Source organism: Myotis lucifugus, unplaced genomic scaffold, assembly GCF_000147115.1.
Source record: "Myotis lucifugus unplaced genomic scaffold, Myoluc2.0 scaffold_913, whole genome shotgun sequence".
NCBI classification, from domain to species: domain Eukaryota; kingdom Metazoa; phylum Chordata; class Mammalia; order Chiroptera; family Vespertilionidae; genus Myotis; species Myotis lucifugus.
Window position 1 is genome coordinate 13358 of NW_005871961.1, and position 16313 is coordinate 29670.

Below are 16313 nucleotides of genomic sequence, written 5' to 3' on the forward strand. Positions count from 1 at the left end.
GTAAGGGGTCAATGGGAGAATGAAGGGGACATATGTAATACTTCCAACAATAAGGATTAAAAAATAAGTAAAATGGCTACTGGTGACTTGTTTTCTCCTAGTGTCCGGCCCATTCACCAGGAAGAATCCAAGGCTCCAAGCTCTCATCTGGGAACTAAGCCAAACCACAGCTGAACCCAAGTCCCAGCACCGTCCTCCGCTCTCTTTATGGGTAGCCAAGGGGCTCTGACCCTGGTCCTTCTCCAACCCGTCTCCGCTGCTGAGGCACAGAATGGAGTGGCACTACTGACCTCAGCTTTGGGGTGCTGAAGTAACCAGTCTCCTGACGGAGCCATTTCCAAACACCCTGTTCCTTTTGCCAGTAACCTGGGGCTGAAAGCCACACTCCAGGGCTTGGAGTAGCGGATGGGAAAATGGGCATCACATGCCAGCAACTCAGACCTCACTTCTGATTCTCAGACCCCAGGATAGATCAGGACTCCAAAGTGGCTGACATCACCTTCCTCAGGGAGCAGGGAGCTTGGGGAGGGGGTGGGGGGCAGAAAAGCAGACAAGAGGGAAGATCAGGACGGTACCTGAAGCTCTCACAGGCCCTGCTTCTTGGAGGGTAGGGTGGAGGTGGGGCTGCATCCTGAGGAAGAAGTGCCTGCCTGGGCAGACAGAGCCAGGGGCGGTGGAAGGAGGCCCAGGCCCAGGACAGCACATGGGGGCTGTGAGGCAAGAGGTAAAAGTCACCACACCAGGATCAAACCCCCGGCGCTGCTCTGCATCCTGACTCTGTGCTGGGAAAGCCACACTCCGAATTGGTTTTGTTGACGTCTTAGGAACTCGGGATAGGTTTATAGTCAAAAAAAATTTTTTACTACTGACTCAGAAAAAAGAGAAAGGATTTTTCTTTCCCGGGCTCACTCACATCTGAGGAGCTGGGGAGAGCTACCATACCAGGCATACGTCCGTACAAATTTCTAACACCAGCCCTGCCAGGTACTGTGTTTCAGTAAAACTAAGATAACCTCAGTTGCAGACACCGCTTTATGTATCATCAAGAAAAAGAAGCTCAGCCTTTTGAGAATCCACTTAAAGCTATGAACTCTCTTCCCAGAAGGAAAAGCACACACCTGATTTTCAGGAATTCAATAACCGAACCTTAACTTTGGACAATGGCTAGACGCCCTCGTATAGAACCCTTGACTGGTAGGGAACCAGTGGGGCTAGCTTCCCCAGGTCAGATTTCTGGAATAGCTGGACTCAATTTTAAAGGGGTTACAGCAATTCTAAGACAGGTTCCCAGTGCCTGGATTTAGGCCCAGAAGGATCCTGGGTGAATGTCCCACTGAGCTGGAGAAGCAAAGTAATGGGAAGTTTAAGCTATTTCCTGTGAACCAACACCTAAAAACTTGTGTCATTTAATGATCCAGAAAGAGATGAGCTTCCAGTGCCTGAGGAGTAGATTCTTAAGTTTCAGAAGAGAAGACGTTTTCCACAGGTCAGGTTTCCAGAGTTTGAGTCTGGCTCTGCCTGTTGTGAGTCTTGAGACTCACAGCGCCCGGCGACAACATCCCAAACACCAAGGAAGCCACGGTGTCCTGGGATGCAGAGAAGGGCCGAGGGGCCGAGGGGCCTGGCTCGAGGAAGCTGCTCCAGACTGAGGCTCACTGACTGAGTCTGGCAAAAGGAATAAAGGACCCAGAGGAGCTCGGGCCACCACCTCCGGCCGAGTTTTCCTGAAGCCACAAAGTAGGGCAGGAGGCCCAAGGACACAGCTGAGATTCCCAGAGCGGGTGCCACTGCAGGACTGGCTCCGAGGCTCGGCAGTGACCTTGATGAGGCCAGTGCAGGCCAGGACTTCAGCTGGAGAATCGACCAGAGAGGGGGCCCAAATTCTGGCTCAAATGGTGGCAGGGAAGAAGGCTGGTCCCAGGAGCACGGCAGCAGAGTCAGGGCTGGCACCGTGGGCCGGTGGGTGAACCTGCTGTGTGGGCGTTGGGGACGAGAACCAGGAAGTGGAGGGCCGGCGCCTAGGGCAGCGGCTCCCTAGCAGCTCTGCCCTCCCAGGTCCACTGCTCTGGGCCCCTTCCCTCCCTACAGAGGGGACAGTGATGGGGATTGTTGCAGGAACATTTCCTGTTCCCAGTAACAGCCTAGAAGGGACCTCCTCTCAGGGGTCCCCTGCACACCCTCCCTCAGAAAAACACGGATCCTCTCGGAGGAAGTGGGAACATCAGGCCCGGAGAGGAACCGCCTGCTCCTCTCACTCGTGCATCCATTCGTTTCACAAACTTTTATTAACGCGCCCACAGTGTACCAGGCCCTGGCGTGACAAAGTTGGGTAACACAGCCCCTGCCCTCAAAGAGCTCACAGTCTGGGGGCGGGGCTGGCACGTGAGCACGTGTTCCTGTCATGGGGAGTTGTATACCAGGTGCTGCAGGGCATGAGGTGCAGCAGGGTGAGCAGGGTGGGGCCAGGGAGGGCTTCACGTCAGGCAATAAATAGACTTGCCACATGGGCACTCTGTCCGGGCAGCATGGACCCACCAACGATGGGCTGGAGGGAAGCCTGTATGCTTCCTGGGGCCCCTTCCCCACCCCTCTCCTGGGACTCGTGCACCGGCTGCGTGATGGAGAGAGAGCACCTCTCCACTCCAGGCACCGATGAAAGAGGCCCCACCACGGGCCGCCCAAGGAGCTCAGACATAGTCCTGGATGCATCCCCCCAGAGCTGTCCCACACCCACAGCCTCTGCAGCTTAATAGGGTAGGAAACTCCAGGCCCCGTCTTTTGCTTTTCTACCTTCTCCCATGGGCAGGACACCAGCGCCTCAGGTGCCAGCCCCAGGTGGACACCCTCGAGTAGCCACACTCACAGCAGTCCCACCAGCTCAATGAGCTGCTGGATATTCCTGTGGGGGTCGGACAGGCCGTTCCTGATGTTCTCCAGCAGGCATCTCTTCAGCTCAAACACGGCCTCACTGTACCCCAAGCTCACGGCAGCCATGGGAGGCGCTCCGTGCCACAGGCCAGGAACATGCCAGACGTGCTGCTTCTCGGGGTCACAGAAGGCCAGGTCCGCCAGCGTCCGGAGGCCGTCTCCCTGCTTGTCCACGTGTGTGGAGGCTCTGCTCACGTCCGAGGGTGACTCCAGTAGCGGCCTCCTCTCCCGTGGCTTCGGGCCAGGGGCAGACGAGTCATGAAGGTTCTGGTACACAAACTGGTAGTTGGGCATGTGCCCCGTTTTCTCCAGCCGCAGGAAGGCATGTAAAATAGCCGGTGGGATGTCCCTTGTTTCCGCTAAACTGACCACGGTGACATCGCTCAGACCCATAATCAACGTGGCCAGGGAGGCCTCCAGCTCAAAGCGCTCCCCAGCCGTGGCCGGGGCGCCTGCTATCAACCCCCCAGAATCTATTACCAGGATGTGGTCACAGCCCAGGTCCTGGCTGAAGCTCTCGGCCACTGTGACAAGCTGCATGAAGGCCCCTCGAGGACCCCGGCCCCTCCCTGTGGCAAACCGAAGCCCGAACATGGTGTTGAGAAGCGTGGACTTCCCGGTTCCGGGCACGCCCAGCGCCGACAGCACTACCAGCCGTGACCTTCTCTCCAGGCGCGTGTGCAGCTCCTTCAAGAGCCCCGTGACCCAGCGCAGGGGGGTGCTCCGCGTGCTCCCGTCAACCAGCTCCAGGGGCAGCCCCCTCACCAGCAGCTCCAAGGCTAAGCCTGGGAAGTGGGCGAACCGCCTCTGGCCTGTGGGCAGCTTCCCAGCCTCCACCAGGCAGCTCTCTGCCTCATAAAACTGTCCCATCTCCCGCAGGAAGTGCTCCACCCCCAGGGGCTCCGGCCAGAGTGGCTCTCGGTCCCCAGCCCCACCCTGCTTTGGTCTCAGGGCCGGAGCTGCCTCTGGAGGCTGCCTTGGCCTTGGCTGGGCCACCCAGGCCAGGCCCCACTCCATCCACCTCAGGAAATACTGCCTCTCGCCCAGAGAGGGGCAGCTGATGCCTGCGATGAACTCCTGCATGCCCCCCGCAGGGTCGTGACCACTCTGCTGCGTGCGAAGTTCCAGCAGCCGCTGCCTCAGCTCGGCCCGGCGCTTGTCCGCAGGGTCCCCGGCCCACTGCGCCTGGCACAGCTCCTTCTCCACGCGGGCTGCTTTCCTCCACGGCTCCCCCTGCAGCCTCAGCTCTTCCCTGCGGTAGGCATCGGGGTCTCGGATGCTCCTGGTGATCCGCTCCATCCGGTCCTTCGCCCGCTGGCACTCCTCACAGTCCTCGTCCACCTTCAGCCCCAGCCTTCGGGCCGCGTGGGCCATGTCCTCCACAGACACCCTCCTGCAGGGGGACCGGGCCACGCTCGCCACGATGGCGCGGACCCTGCGCGTGAAGCGGGCACCATCCGTGCTGCTGACCTTGACGAGCACGTGGGAGTGGTCCATCCTCAGCACGGGGGTCAGCCTGTTCAGGAACCGCAGGTTGGAGTTCCGCTTCCCACGGTAGGGACTCAGGATGAAGTAGTACTTGGTGGCCGACCCTTTCATGGAGGACAACAGCTTGTATTCCTTCTTGCTGATGTTGTCGGTCAGAATGAACACGGCCGAGGAGACCTCTGTCAAGAGCTTAAATTGCAGCCAGTGAGACCCAATGTCACCTCTGAGGTTCAGAAAGGCCACGGGTTCCGGGCAAAGGTCCAGGTCCTCCCTGCCGCTGGGCAGGAGCCAGGAGACCTCCACCAGCCCGTCCGCGATCTCCCGGGGGCTGGTGCCCAGGCTCAGGTCCCGGTGCCAGAAGCAGTCGCGCTGCCTGTGGCCCGGGCTGAGCACGGCGTTGAGCAGCTGGGACTTGGAGTTGCTGCTGACCTCCATGCGCACAAAGGCGAAGGCAGGTGCCCGGGCCAGGACCACACTGTCCTCCCTGAGGCTGCCCGCGCCCCTCGGGGGTTGTGCCCACCACGTCCGCACGACGCCCCGCATGGCCCACAGCAGGAAGGTGTGGGCGTGGTGCTCCGAGTCAGGCAGAACGAGTGGGAGCGCAAACTGGCAGAGAGACATCCTCAGCACGATTTCCTGCTGCAGGAACCCATCGGAGGCGAGCAGCAAGGCACAGAGCAGGTCCAGGGGGTTCACGGGCGTGTCGGGCGTGGGCAGCTCCGAGAAGGAGTAGATGTCCGCGGAGATGTCGTCGGCTGTGTCCCAGTATATGACCTCCTCCTCCATCTGGCTCTCCTTCTCTGCGGGCCGGGCATCCGAGGGCGAGGCCAGCACTGCGGTGCTCCGGGCCTCAGCGCTGCGGGCCTGCAGCTTCCTCAGGAAGGTCCAGGGCAGGTCTCTGGGAGCCTGAGGCGCCCAGTTCCTCACACTGTCACTGCTGATTTGCAGGGCATCCTGCAGGCCCAGTTTCTGGGCCTGGTGTGTCTCCAGTCCCAACAGCGACAGCATTTCCTGCAGCCGGCTCCTCTCCACTGTGGAGGGAAACGAAGATGTAAGTGCTCGCCCAGGGTAGAGGCAGGAAGGGGCGCCAGCATGGTGGGGGCAGCCCTTCCAAGAGCAGGACGCCCTGGGCCCCTGAGATGAAGACACACATGCATCACACCACCCAGTCCCAGCACAGGCAGACCCGTGGGACAGGAGAGGGGTGAGGACAGGCTGCCAGGGCCACATGCAGACGTCTACGTGGCTGCTTCTCTGGAACTACAGGCTCCAGCAGCACCGAGACCAGAGCAGCCGCCTGGGTGAACGCTGTACACCAGGAGGCAGGCTCCCTGCACTCGGCAGCAGTGAAGCCCTCACACTGTCACCGGGGATTTTCCATGGTGACACAATCACCGAGTCACTTGATTTTCTTATTCATGTTCTTTTCTCTTTTCAAAACTGGAGACAGGGAGTTGTTACTAGGTGCACAGCGCTGCAGATCATAGCTAATCTATTTTGCACTCTGAGGCCAAATACTATGGGTTTACATTTTCATTGTATTCAAGTATCTGTTAGAGATTATCGTATTCTGCACTTATTTATTCAGATCTTCACATGTCAGCCATTACGATACAGACTCTTACAAACTCGGGATGCTCATAACAGTCAGGCCCTGCCAAGAGTTTCATCCGCTTCTCTGTGTTGGCCATGGCTCTCGCCAATTTCCATACTACACGTAATCAGTCACTTTAAATGCTACATAAGCCAACAGAATAAGTAAACCTCCTGCTGCTCTCCAGGATTCTCTCCATTCCTTTCTCAAGAGAGGAAGCACCGCCTGTGATGCTGCCGTAGGTGCTCATGGAGCCACATGGGACGGCTCAGGGCACGCGGGGCCAGCAGCACTGGGCACAGGGACACATGTCTCACTCCCCTGCAAGGTCCACCTGCTGCCTGTGCCTGCACGGGCACTGGGCGGGTTCTCGGGCCGTGGCTGCCGTCGGACCCGGGCTGGAGACCTTGTTGCAGGGACACGACTTGTGGGGAGAGGGACACTGGAGAAGAAACCCTTCAGGTTTCTGAGTTTTGTCAGAATGAAACCAGGGACATTGTTTTTCTCATCAGACATGGAACAACTGTCTTTATTTTTTCAGTAGTTAAGTGCAGTAGGGAAAAGCCAGCACAAACAAGCCTATTTAAACGCCCACTGCTGCCCAGTGTGTGACCCTCTGCGGATCTGGACATGAAAACACAGACCACATGAGTGGTGCACAGACTGGCTGGGCTTTAGAGTCCCTCGGAGAACTTGTTAAAAATAACATCCAAAGTGCCAACTCACTATGTTCCTCTCTACAGTGACAGCTCCCAGGGGCTTGTTTTCCAGCAGAATTACTAATATATGAGTTGATATAAAGGGTTGCTGGACTGGAGGTGAGTTTGATGCAGCCAGGGTGAGAACCAGCAGCAGTGACGCTATTTCCTTCAACGGGACAGGACGCTGAGCAGAGAGCAGAAACGTGAGAGAAAACACATACCTGTTGGAAAGTCACTGTCCTGAGCCTCGTTCATACCATCTGCAGAAGCAAAGGAACAGGCGTGTCAATCAAACCAGGGGCCGGGACCCACACCGGTTAGTTTAAGCTGCACTCAGAGCCCTGTGTTTCTCACTAAGACAGCAAGTTCTCCTGACTGTTCAGAACATAAAACTTCACTTAGGTTTCACTTTGCCCCTTCCCTACCCCTGTCCCCCACCCCCTCCACCCACCCCCGTTACCAAACCCTGTGGCTTCTACCTCCATCCTGAAGCTCGCAGTCATCTCCTTCCATTTCTCTCCATTCCAGATCTGGAAGAAAAACGCATATGCGCTGAGTCTAGTCAGCAAGTTAGAGCGACCACATGTCCCAGCAATTCCCTGTCAGGGGTACACCTCCAAACACTAAAACAAGGTCTTGAAGAGATATGTGCACACTGTGTTCTGATATCATTATTCACAAGAGCTAAAACATAGGAGCAACCGAGTGTCCATCAATGAATCCACGGATAAACAAAACGGGGTCTGTATATATTATGGCAGGTTCTGCAAAATGCCGCAGCATGGAGGAACCTGATGGAAGGAAGTGAGCCAGTCAAAACCAGACAGAGACTGTTCAGAGTCCCTCCTTGGAGGCACCTACAGTACAGACAGAAAGAGCAATGGTGGATGCCAGGGGTTGGGGGAGGGAAAGGGGTGTTACGGTTTAATAGGTATAGAATTTCTTATTTACAGGGTGAGTAAAGTTATGGGATGGATGGTGCTGATGGACACAGTACAATGTGAATGCATTTAATGCCACTGAACTGTACACTTAGAAATGGTTAAGATAGTAAATACTATGTCATGTGTATTTAACAAAAAAGGGAAAACCTTTGGGGAAGAAAACCATTTTATAGTGAATGATTGTGTGGCAGTTAGCAGTCACCAGTTGTGCCACCTCCACTTCTTGTCTACTTGTCTCCAAACATTTCCATCACCTGAAAGGAAGGCTCTGTCCCCATGAAGCAGTTTCCCACATTTCCCCTCTCAGCCCCTTGAGCCATCCTGCACCCACGGCAGCTGCACCCCTTACACTCCCACCAGCAGTGCATGAGGGTTCCAGTTGCTCCACATCTTGGCCAACACTGGTTCTCTTGTTTGTTTGTTTGTTTGTTTTTGGTTTTGTTTTAATATATTTCTTTATTGGTTTCAGTTTCAGAGAGGAAGGGAGAAGGAGAGAGAGATAGAAACATCAATGATGAGAGAGAATCATTGATCGGCTGCCTCACTGGGGATTGAGCCCGCAACCCAGGCATGTGCCCTTGGCCGGAATCAAACCCGGGACCCCTCAGTCTGCAGGCCGACGCAGGCCGACGCTCTATCCACTGAGCCAAGCCGGCTAGGGCTGTTTGTTTGCCACTCAGGTGGGTGTCAGGTGGTATCTCACTGAATATATATTTGTTTGAATTAATAAAACAAAACGTGACTGACCCAAACTTATTTGCATATTTTGTGGAGTTATTTTTGCGTAACACTATTAATATCCAATAAAACACATTAATTTGGAGACATACCAAATCTATGAAAGAAACATCCAAAGTGAGTTACCAGGAGAAATGAAGATGTCTGGAGTGTGGCCACACCTTAAAGCTTAAGTCACAAGGGGCAGCTACAGCCCACCTTGCAAATCTCTAGAGCAGCAGTTCTCAACCTGTGGGTCGTGACCCCTTTGGGGGTCGAACGACCCTTTCACAGGGGTTGCCTAAGACCATCAGAAAACACATCTATAATTACATATTGTTTTTGTGATTAATCACTATGCTTTAATTATGTTCAATTTGTAACAATGAAATTGGGGGTCACCACAACATGAGGAACTGTATTAAAGGGTCACGGCATTAAGAAGGTTGAGAACCACTGCTCTAGAGAAAGACAAACCAGCGTATAGGGACCATGACCAGAAAGACCCCAAGCCCCAGCCTGCCCAGGACAGTTCCAAGTTATACCTATGGTCCCAATAACATACACCTTTCCCTCTCAGAGATGCCCAGATTAGAAACTGGTCAGTCACCCCAGACATGTCTCGGGCGGCAGTTATGATGTGCTCACACCAGACCAATGGACAGCAGTGTGACATCACCTGTGTAACACTGAATCCTAGTTTGAATATAAAAGAGAAATTTAAAGGACTCCTCGATGGAATATTCTTTGAATGGAAAAACAAAGCCTATGTTTATTTACTTTTTAGGTGCATGACCCCTGGCCAGGGCAGTGCTGGGAGCAGCATCTCGAAGGGACAGAGAACCTGTGCAGTGTCTGCTGGGGGTGGGCGGGCCCAACCTTACCTGCAATGGCCACAGCTGCTGGTCTCTCAGAGGCTTTTATTTCGGGGGCCACTTCTCCCAAATCTGACTGTCTGAAACAATTTCAGAAGAATATTAAAATTAAAATAATACAATATCACATTGGCTGCATATCAAAATCTCTTGGGGAGCCTTTAAAAACTACAAATCCTGATCGCACCCCAGATCCTCGAAACCAGATTCTCAGAGGTTCTGAGTCCGGGCCAGGCGTCACTGCTTCTGAAAGTGCCCTTGGTGGTTCTGATGTGCAGCCACTGAGGGACATGGGCCTGGAAAACCAGCCCTCTCAGAAACCAGGAGCCATCACAAAGACATAAAAGTATACATACCCTCTGACCAGTAACTCCACTTCCACCCTAAGGAGATAATTAAGATTTAGTTACAAAGATGTTGATGCCAGCTTTATACATCACAGAAAACAACTGGACACGTTTTAAAAGCAAAGTCCAATAACAGGGAGTTCTATGTAGTCTTATTCTGCTACCATTACAAAGTATTCTATGGATCTCATTTTGTAGACAAAGCCATGTTGGATAAGATGTTGTGGAGCCTGGCCGGTGTGGCTCAGTGGCTGAGTGTTGACCTATGAACCAGGAGGTTCGATTCCCAGTCAGGGCACATGCCCGGGATGTGGGCTTGATCCCCAGTGTGGGGCGTGCAGGAGGCAGGTGATCAATGATTCTCTCTCATCATTGATGTCTCTATCCCCCTCTCCCTCTCCCTTCCTCTCTGAAATCAACAAAAAAATATATTTTTAAAAAAGAAGTTGTGGGATGGTGTTGGGGGGAAGTCAGGCGAGAGTGTGCACAGAGCAATGATGATTTATCTGCAGGCAGACACAGAGGGCCAGAGGTGTTCACCCACAGTGGACAGTGTGGGCAGGGAGGGGTGGTCCTGACTCTTGAATAGGTGTGATAAGTACAGTCCCCTTCAGAATCCGGTTTTAGGTGTGGCATAGGGATGAGTAACCTTGCTGCCTTGGTCAGGAGCCAGGGCCCACAGCTGAAGACGGGCACACAGAAGAGGCGTGGAAGAAGTCAGACAAAGGACTCACGGAGCCGCACTGGGAATGCAGGTCCACGTGTGACCTCGTGATTCCTGCCTGCATGCTCGTGTGCACGTATGTTTGTGTGTGTGTGTGCACATGTGTAGATTTCCTAGCTCTGTCCACTGACAGGGCCACAGCAGCAATGAGCACACCAAGCACACCTTAAAGTCATTCTTCGCTAACAGGCACCAACTCTCCATGGAGAAACGAAAGAACCGGGCGAGCCTGAGTACCTAATTTCAGAAAATACAAAGTGCTCAAACATAAATAAATAAATAAATAAATAAATAAATAAATAAATAAATTCCAGGGCATGTCACAGGACACAGCAGCCCGCTAAAGGGGTTCCCACTGTCACATCTGGGACAATTTGAGCACGAACAACACTAAATACAGTTATTAAAAGCCATTGAGCCGAAACCGGTTTGGCTCAGTGGATGCAGCGTCAGCCTGTGGACGGAAGGGTCCCAGGTTCAATTCCGGTCAACGGCATGTACCTGGGTTGCGGGCACATCCCCAGTAGGGGGTGTGCAGGAGGCAGCTGATCGATGTTTCTGACTCTCTATACTCTCTATCTCTCTCCCTTCCTCTCTGTAAAAAATCAATAAAATATATTTTTTTTAAAAAGCCATTGAAAAGCAGGAATCAATGAGTGCGTGCAGACAATGAGCAGAGGAGCCAATGGGGGACGAGGGTGCTTGTCATGACAGGATGCCCCCGTGGAGCTGTGGCAGCTGGAAGGGCACCACGTGCAGCATCACAAACAGAAAACACCAAGACACCAAGTCCGGGCAGAAACGTTGGCAAGGACGAGGTGTCTGTCCAGCCTCGCAATGCCTTCTCAGACGGCCTGCCAGGTACCAGGGAGAGAAGCCCGAAACCCGAGAAAGGAGGGCTGTGGCGGAGAAGGCTGAACCCTGATGGAATCATGAGGACAAACCCAAAGTGAAACTTCATGCCAGATGGGGAGGAAACTGCATTTTCCCAAAGTATGACAGTCATAACACAAACAGAAAGTACTGAGGAAATGGTCCGGATTAAGTGCTGTAGAGGCAGGAAAACAAAACCCAACACCTCACCCTCGACTGGATCTTGAAATAGAAGGAGAAACTTTAGGGTCTGCTGGCCAAATTGAAATATGGGTGCTGTCCATGTTAAGTTTACTGATGTTGACAACTGTACTCTGGTTGTGTAAGAACATCCCTATTCTTAGGACATAGACACAGGAGGATTCAGGGATAAAGGCGATGATGTATGCAACTTGCCCTCTAATGCTTTTAAAAAAATGGCACATGTGTGTAACTTATATGTGCATGTGTGTATACACACATACATACACATAGAGACAGCGAGAGAAAGAACGACAAATGAGAATGGCAAATGAGCTAAAATATCAAGAATAGGCCACTCTTTTTTTAAAATATATTTTTATTGATTTCAGAGAGAAAGGGAGAGGGAGAGGGAGATAGAAACATCAATGATGAGAGAGAATCATTGATTGGCTGCCTCCTCCACACCCCGCAATGGGGATCGAGCCCCCAATCCAGGCGTGTGTCCTGACCGGGAATCAAACCCTGACCTCCTGGTTCATAGGTCGACGCTCAACCACTCAGCCATGCCAGCTGGGCTAGGCCACTCTTGATAAGGGGAATTTTTATTTTTATAATTTATTTCTAAGCAGAAATTATTTCTAAGTAAAATGCTTAAAAGTTAATAGAGGTTAGGTATTTCTGGGTATAGTATCAGTTTATTCTGTCTTATTTGAAGTCTTTAAATAGAAGCACGTACTTATTTAATAAAATTAGAAGGGCTATGAAAATGATGCTGTAAGTGGGGGGTCAGGACCAGAACACAGTGTGTGGGTGCCTCAAGGAGACCCAATGCTCTGGGGCCTCTTCGAGCCAATGTCAGCTGTAGTTTGTGGCAGGCACCTGGGAGACGCACAGTCCAGCTCCGCTCAATCCACCAGCAACACAAGCGCTGTGTGCACCAGTCCCCGCGCACCCCCCCCCAGGAAATTTCAGGAACCGCACTGGTTATGCCAGCACGTTCCTTGGGTCCCCCCTCTGCCCTCTCTGAGGAATGCCAGTCCCCATTCTGGTCACTGGGCACTAAGTAACTGACTTCATACCAACTGCTGCTGGTAAACATGGGTGTTTACCGTCTCACTGTTCTGCAGAGAACATATATTGCTTTTGTAATAAGGGAAGAAAGCAACCTTAACAAAAGGAAACAGCAGGATGGGTTAAAAAGAGTTCCCCTGAGGGCAGGTATTTACAGCCCAGGTGAGAACAGCAACAAAACCTCACTTTCATCCAATGCTTTTTGTTGTTAATCTTCATCCCAGGATATTTTCCCATTGACTTTTAGGGAGAGTGGAAGAGAGAGGGAAAGACAAAGAGAAACACATCTATGGTTGCCTCCTGCACAAGCCCTGACCAGGGCCTGGGCTGGGGAGGAGCCGGCAACAAAGGTATGTGCCCTTAACCGGAACCAAACCTGGACCCTTTGGGCTGCAGGCCAACACTCTAGCCACTGAGCCAAACCAGAGAGGGCCATCCAATGCTTTTCACTGACAACTCTGCTTCCAGTACCTGAGTTGTGTCCTTCCAGTCCCCATGCTGGAGCCATAACCTCCACTGTGACTATTTGGAGAAAAGGGGGCATCGCCTGGGATCAAATGCGGTCATAAGGAGCAGCCCTGACCTGATGGGACTGTGTTCCTGCGGGTTGCTCTCTGCCTGTGGGCTCAGGAAAGGCCACAGCAAGAAGGCAGGCGCCTACAAGCCAGAAGTAGAGCCCCAGCAGAAACCAAACCAGCCTACAGCGTAATAAAGGTCTGCTGCTCAGTCCCCCAGTCCTGGTACTTGGTTGGTCACAACAACCTGGAATCGTGGGAGCCTCCTCGGGCCATCCACGGCTGACCAGACCAAGACAGAAAACCAACAACCCTTCCAGCAGCTTCAGACGTGGGCAAGGGGGCTTTCAGCAGAGCAGTGTTTGAAAACCACTAATATCATTAATATCTGTGTCTGATTCCAAACATACGACAAATATAGAACACAGAAAAGTACAAAGAAAGGCCTTTGCTCTTTGGAAAATACTCAACGTATTAACCCGTCTTCTCCTTTCAATCTAGTCACTTTGCTGCAGGTCATTCCATGAACTGACAATACTCAGGACTAACTCTATGGCTTGTTCCATTGCTTAGGGGGCTACTGAGGTTTCATCTCCTGTCCTCTCCAGACACCAGGGCACAGGCACAGGCGAGCCCAGCGCAGGCACTGCCTGGGGCACGCACGGCACCACACGGGCTCCCCTTCCTGCTGGTGCACCTCCCCACACACTTCTCTCCAGGGCAAAGGGTGATGGACTGCTTCTCAGTCAGGAGATGGGTGTCCTGCTGTGCACGCAGGACTTCCTTCACGTATGCAGGTAGCATCAAGACCCTGACCACTGTGCACTGCTGGTGGGAATGCAGACTGGTGCAGCCACTGTGGAGAACAGTATGGAGTTTCCTCAAAAAATCAAAAATGGAACTCCCATTTGACCCAGGGATCCCACTTCTAGGAATATATCCCAAGAAACTAGAAACACCAATCAGAAAGGATATATGCACCCCTATGTTCATAGCAGCACAATTCACCATAGCTAAGATCTGGAAACAGCCTAAGTGCCCATCAGCAGATGAGTGGATTAGAAAACTGTGGTACATCTACACAATGGAATACTACACTGCTGTAAAAAAGAAGGAATTCTTACCATTTGCAACAGCATGGATGGACCCGGAGAGCATTATGCTAAGCGAAATAAGCCAGTCGGAGAAAGATAAATATTACATGATCTCACGCATTTATGGAATATAATGAACAACATAAACCAATGAATAAAAACAGATCCAGAGACAGAGAAGCATCAATCAGACCGTCAAACCTCAGAGGGAAGGTAGGGGAGGGTGGGGGTTAGGGGGAGAGATCAACTGAAGGACTTGTATGCATGTATATAGGCCTAACCAATGAACACAGACACCCGGGGGGTGAGGCATGAGTGGGGGGCTGGGTGGCAATGGGCGGATAAAGACACATATGTAATACCTTAATCAATAAAGAAAAAAATTATATTAAAAAAAAACGAGGGAGAGAGGACTCCGCCACGGTAGTGGGTGCTCGCAGCGCCACGGGGCGGTCACCATGGTGAAGCTGAGCAAAGAGGCCAAGCAGAGGCCAAGCAGCTCTTCAAAGGCGGCCAGTTTGCCATCCGCTGGGGCTTTATCCCTCTCGTGATTGACCTGGGATTTAAGAGGGGTGCAGATCCTGGAATGCCTGAACCAACTGCTCTGAGCTTACTTTGGGGATAAAGGACTGTTTGGTCGTCTGGATTTGGAAGCAATCGATGGACAGCAACAACGTGGAAGGTGTGCCCTCTGGCTGGCATAAGAGATGGGACATCGTTCACACATTCACCAATTGAATGGCACAGGGCTCTTCTCCGATGCATCTGTGGCAGAGTGGAACCTCTACTGACTTATTTATGGTAGATTGTATCAAAATAAATATTTTTAACAATGTTAAAAAAATAAAATAAATAAATAAAAGAAAAAAGACCCTGACAACTCCCAGTGTCTGCCTCGCTGGCTGCCTCTCCGAGGAACTACCCGAGGGGCTTTGTACTTACACCTGGAGAGTCTGGCTCAGGAGACCACACACACACACACACACACACACACAGGAGACGCCTGTGACCACTCAGAGCTGTGCGCAGCTTGCAGTGTCCCTCGGTGCCCAGAACTGCGTCCAAACCTCATGAACTGGGCCAGTTCCTAACAACAAACCCAGCTCCTTCCCTGACGGTGCCAATCAAACACGACAGCACAGAACATATCCGCACAGAACCACCGGGGAGCACACGTGCTCTGCTCACTGCAGTGTGATCGGCAACATGTGGTTAACGGCTTTGGATAATGAAGATTCTGACAAAATTTTTGCTGTTTGATGCTGACAGCTTTCAAGACCTGCCACTTGTGCTTGCTTCGGCAGCACATATACTAAAATTGGAATGAAACAGAAAAGATTTGCATGGCCCCTGTGCAAGGATGACACGCAAATTCATGAAGCGTTAAAAAAAAAAGAGAGAGAGACCTGACATTTGCCCCTCCAGTTCCACATGTGGGCCCGAAACACAACAAAGCCAAAGCCAGTTACTCTGCTCACGAAGCTTCACAAAATTATTACAAACCTTCTCAAACCCTCTTGGTGTACGTTATGGGTTGAACTGTGACTCCCCTGCCCCCCCCCAAAAAAAAAGAAAAGATTTGTTCAAGTCCTAACCCCAGACTCTTAACGGGAACTTGTTTGGAAATAGGGTCTTTGCCAATGTAGTTAGTTAAATTAACATGAGGCCACACTGGGATAGGGTGGGCCCCTCATGCCATGGCTGGGTCCCTGGAAGGGGACCATCTGGACACAGGAAGACATGACAATGGAGGCTGAGATGCAGGGAGGTGTCTCCAATCCCAGGAGCACCAGGATGGACAGCAGCTGCCAGACACTCGGTGAGAGGCACGGGACAGACTCTCTCGAGCTTCCAGAAGAAACAACCCTCCAGCACCTCCGTTTTGGACTTGTTTTGCTCAAGCCCAGTGTGTGGGCTGCTGCAGCCCCAGTTCTCCCCTCGAGCGACGATGTCTTCTCTGCTTCTTACGAGGACATCAGTCATTGGATGAAGGCCCATCTCAGCCAGGGCAACCTTATCTGAACTAGTCAACTCTGCAAAGAGCTGACTGAAAAAAAAAAAAAGGTCCCATTCACAGGTGCTAGAGGTTAGGGCTTCAACAAGTTTCAGGAGGAGGGTGGGCACACGTCAACCCACAGCAACACCCATAACTGGGGGTCACACCTCTGCAAGGTGACCAAGGGCCTGCGATCCGCTGGCCGGGGAGCACCCTCCCATCAAGGCTGCTTGCCAGGCCCTTCAGTGCTGGCCCTTCGGACT

The 16313-nt window shown here is 52.4% G+C and overlaps 1 protein-coding gene, 1 non-coding gene and 1 pseudogene across 7 annotated transcripts in view; 2 read left to right on the forward strand and 1 right to left on the reverse strand.

Moving 5' to 3' along the window:
* Positions 1-2266: 2266 nt before the first annotated feature.
* Positions 2267-16313, reverse strand: part of LOC102434156 (up-regulator of cell proliferation) — a 29013-nt gene continuing 14966 nt past the window's right edge. For 2 of the 6 annotated variants that reach the window (XM_023747568.1, XM_014448748.2), the window contains exons 2-7: positions 9604-9630; positions 9257-9327; positions 7191-7241; positions 6969-6971; positions 6737-6895; positions 2267-5447 (exon numbers count right to left, since the gene is read on the reverse strand). In XM_023747568.1, the coding sequence (XP_023603336.1) occupies positions 2860-5447; positions 6737-6895; positions 6969-6971; positions 7191-7224 (2784 nt within the window). In that variant the 5' untranslated portion in view covers positions 7225-7241; positions 9257-9327; positions 9604-9630 and the 3' untranslated portion in view covers positions 2267-2859. Of the gene's footprint in view, positions 5448-6736; positions 6972-7190; positions 7242-9256; positions 9328-9434; positions 9584-9603; positions 9882-16313 lie in introns of those variants that run through there. The other 4 variants (XM_023747570.1, XM_023747571.1, XM_023747569.1 and 1 more) reach the window with 4 other exon arrangements.
* On the forward strand, positions 14513-14692 carry LOC102433853 (annotated as a pseudogene).
* Positions 15343-15449, forward strand: LOC111824096. Its single transcript, XR_002827199.1, has one exon. It is a non-coding gene; the product is annotated as a U6 spliceosomal RNA (small nuclear RNA).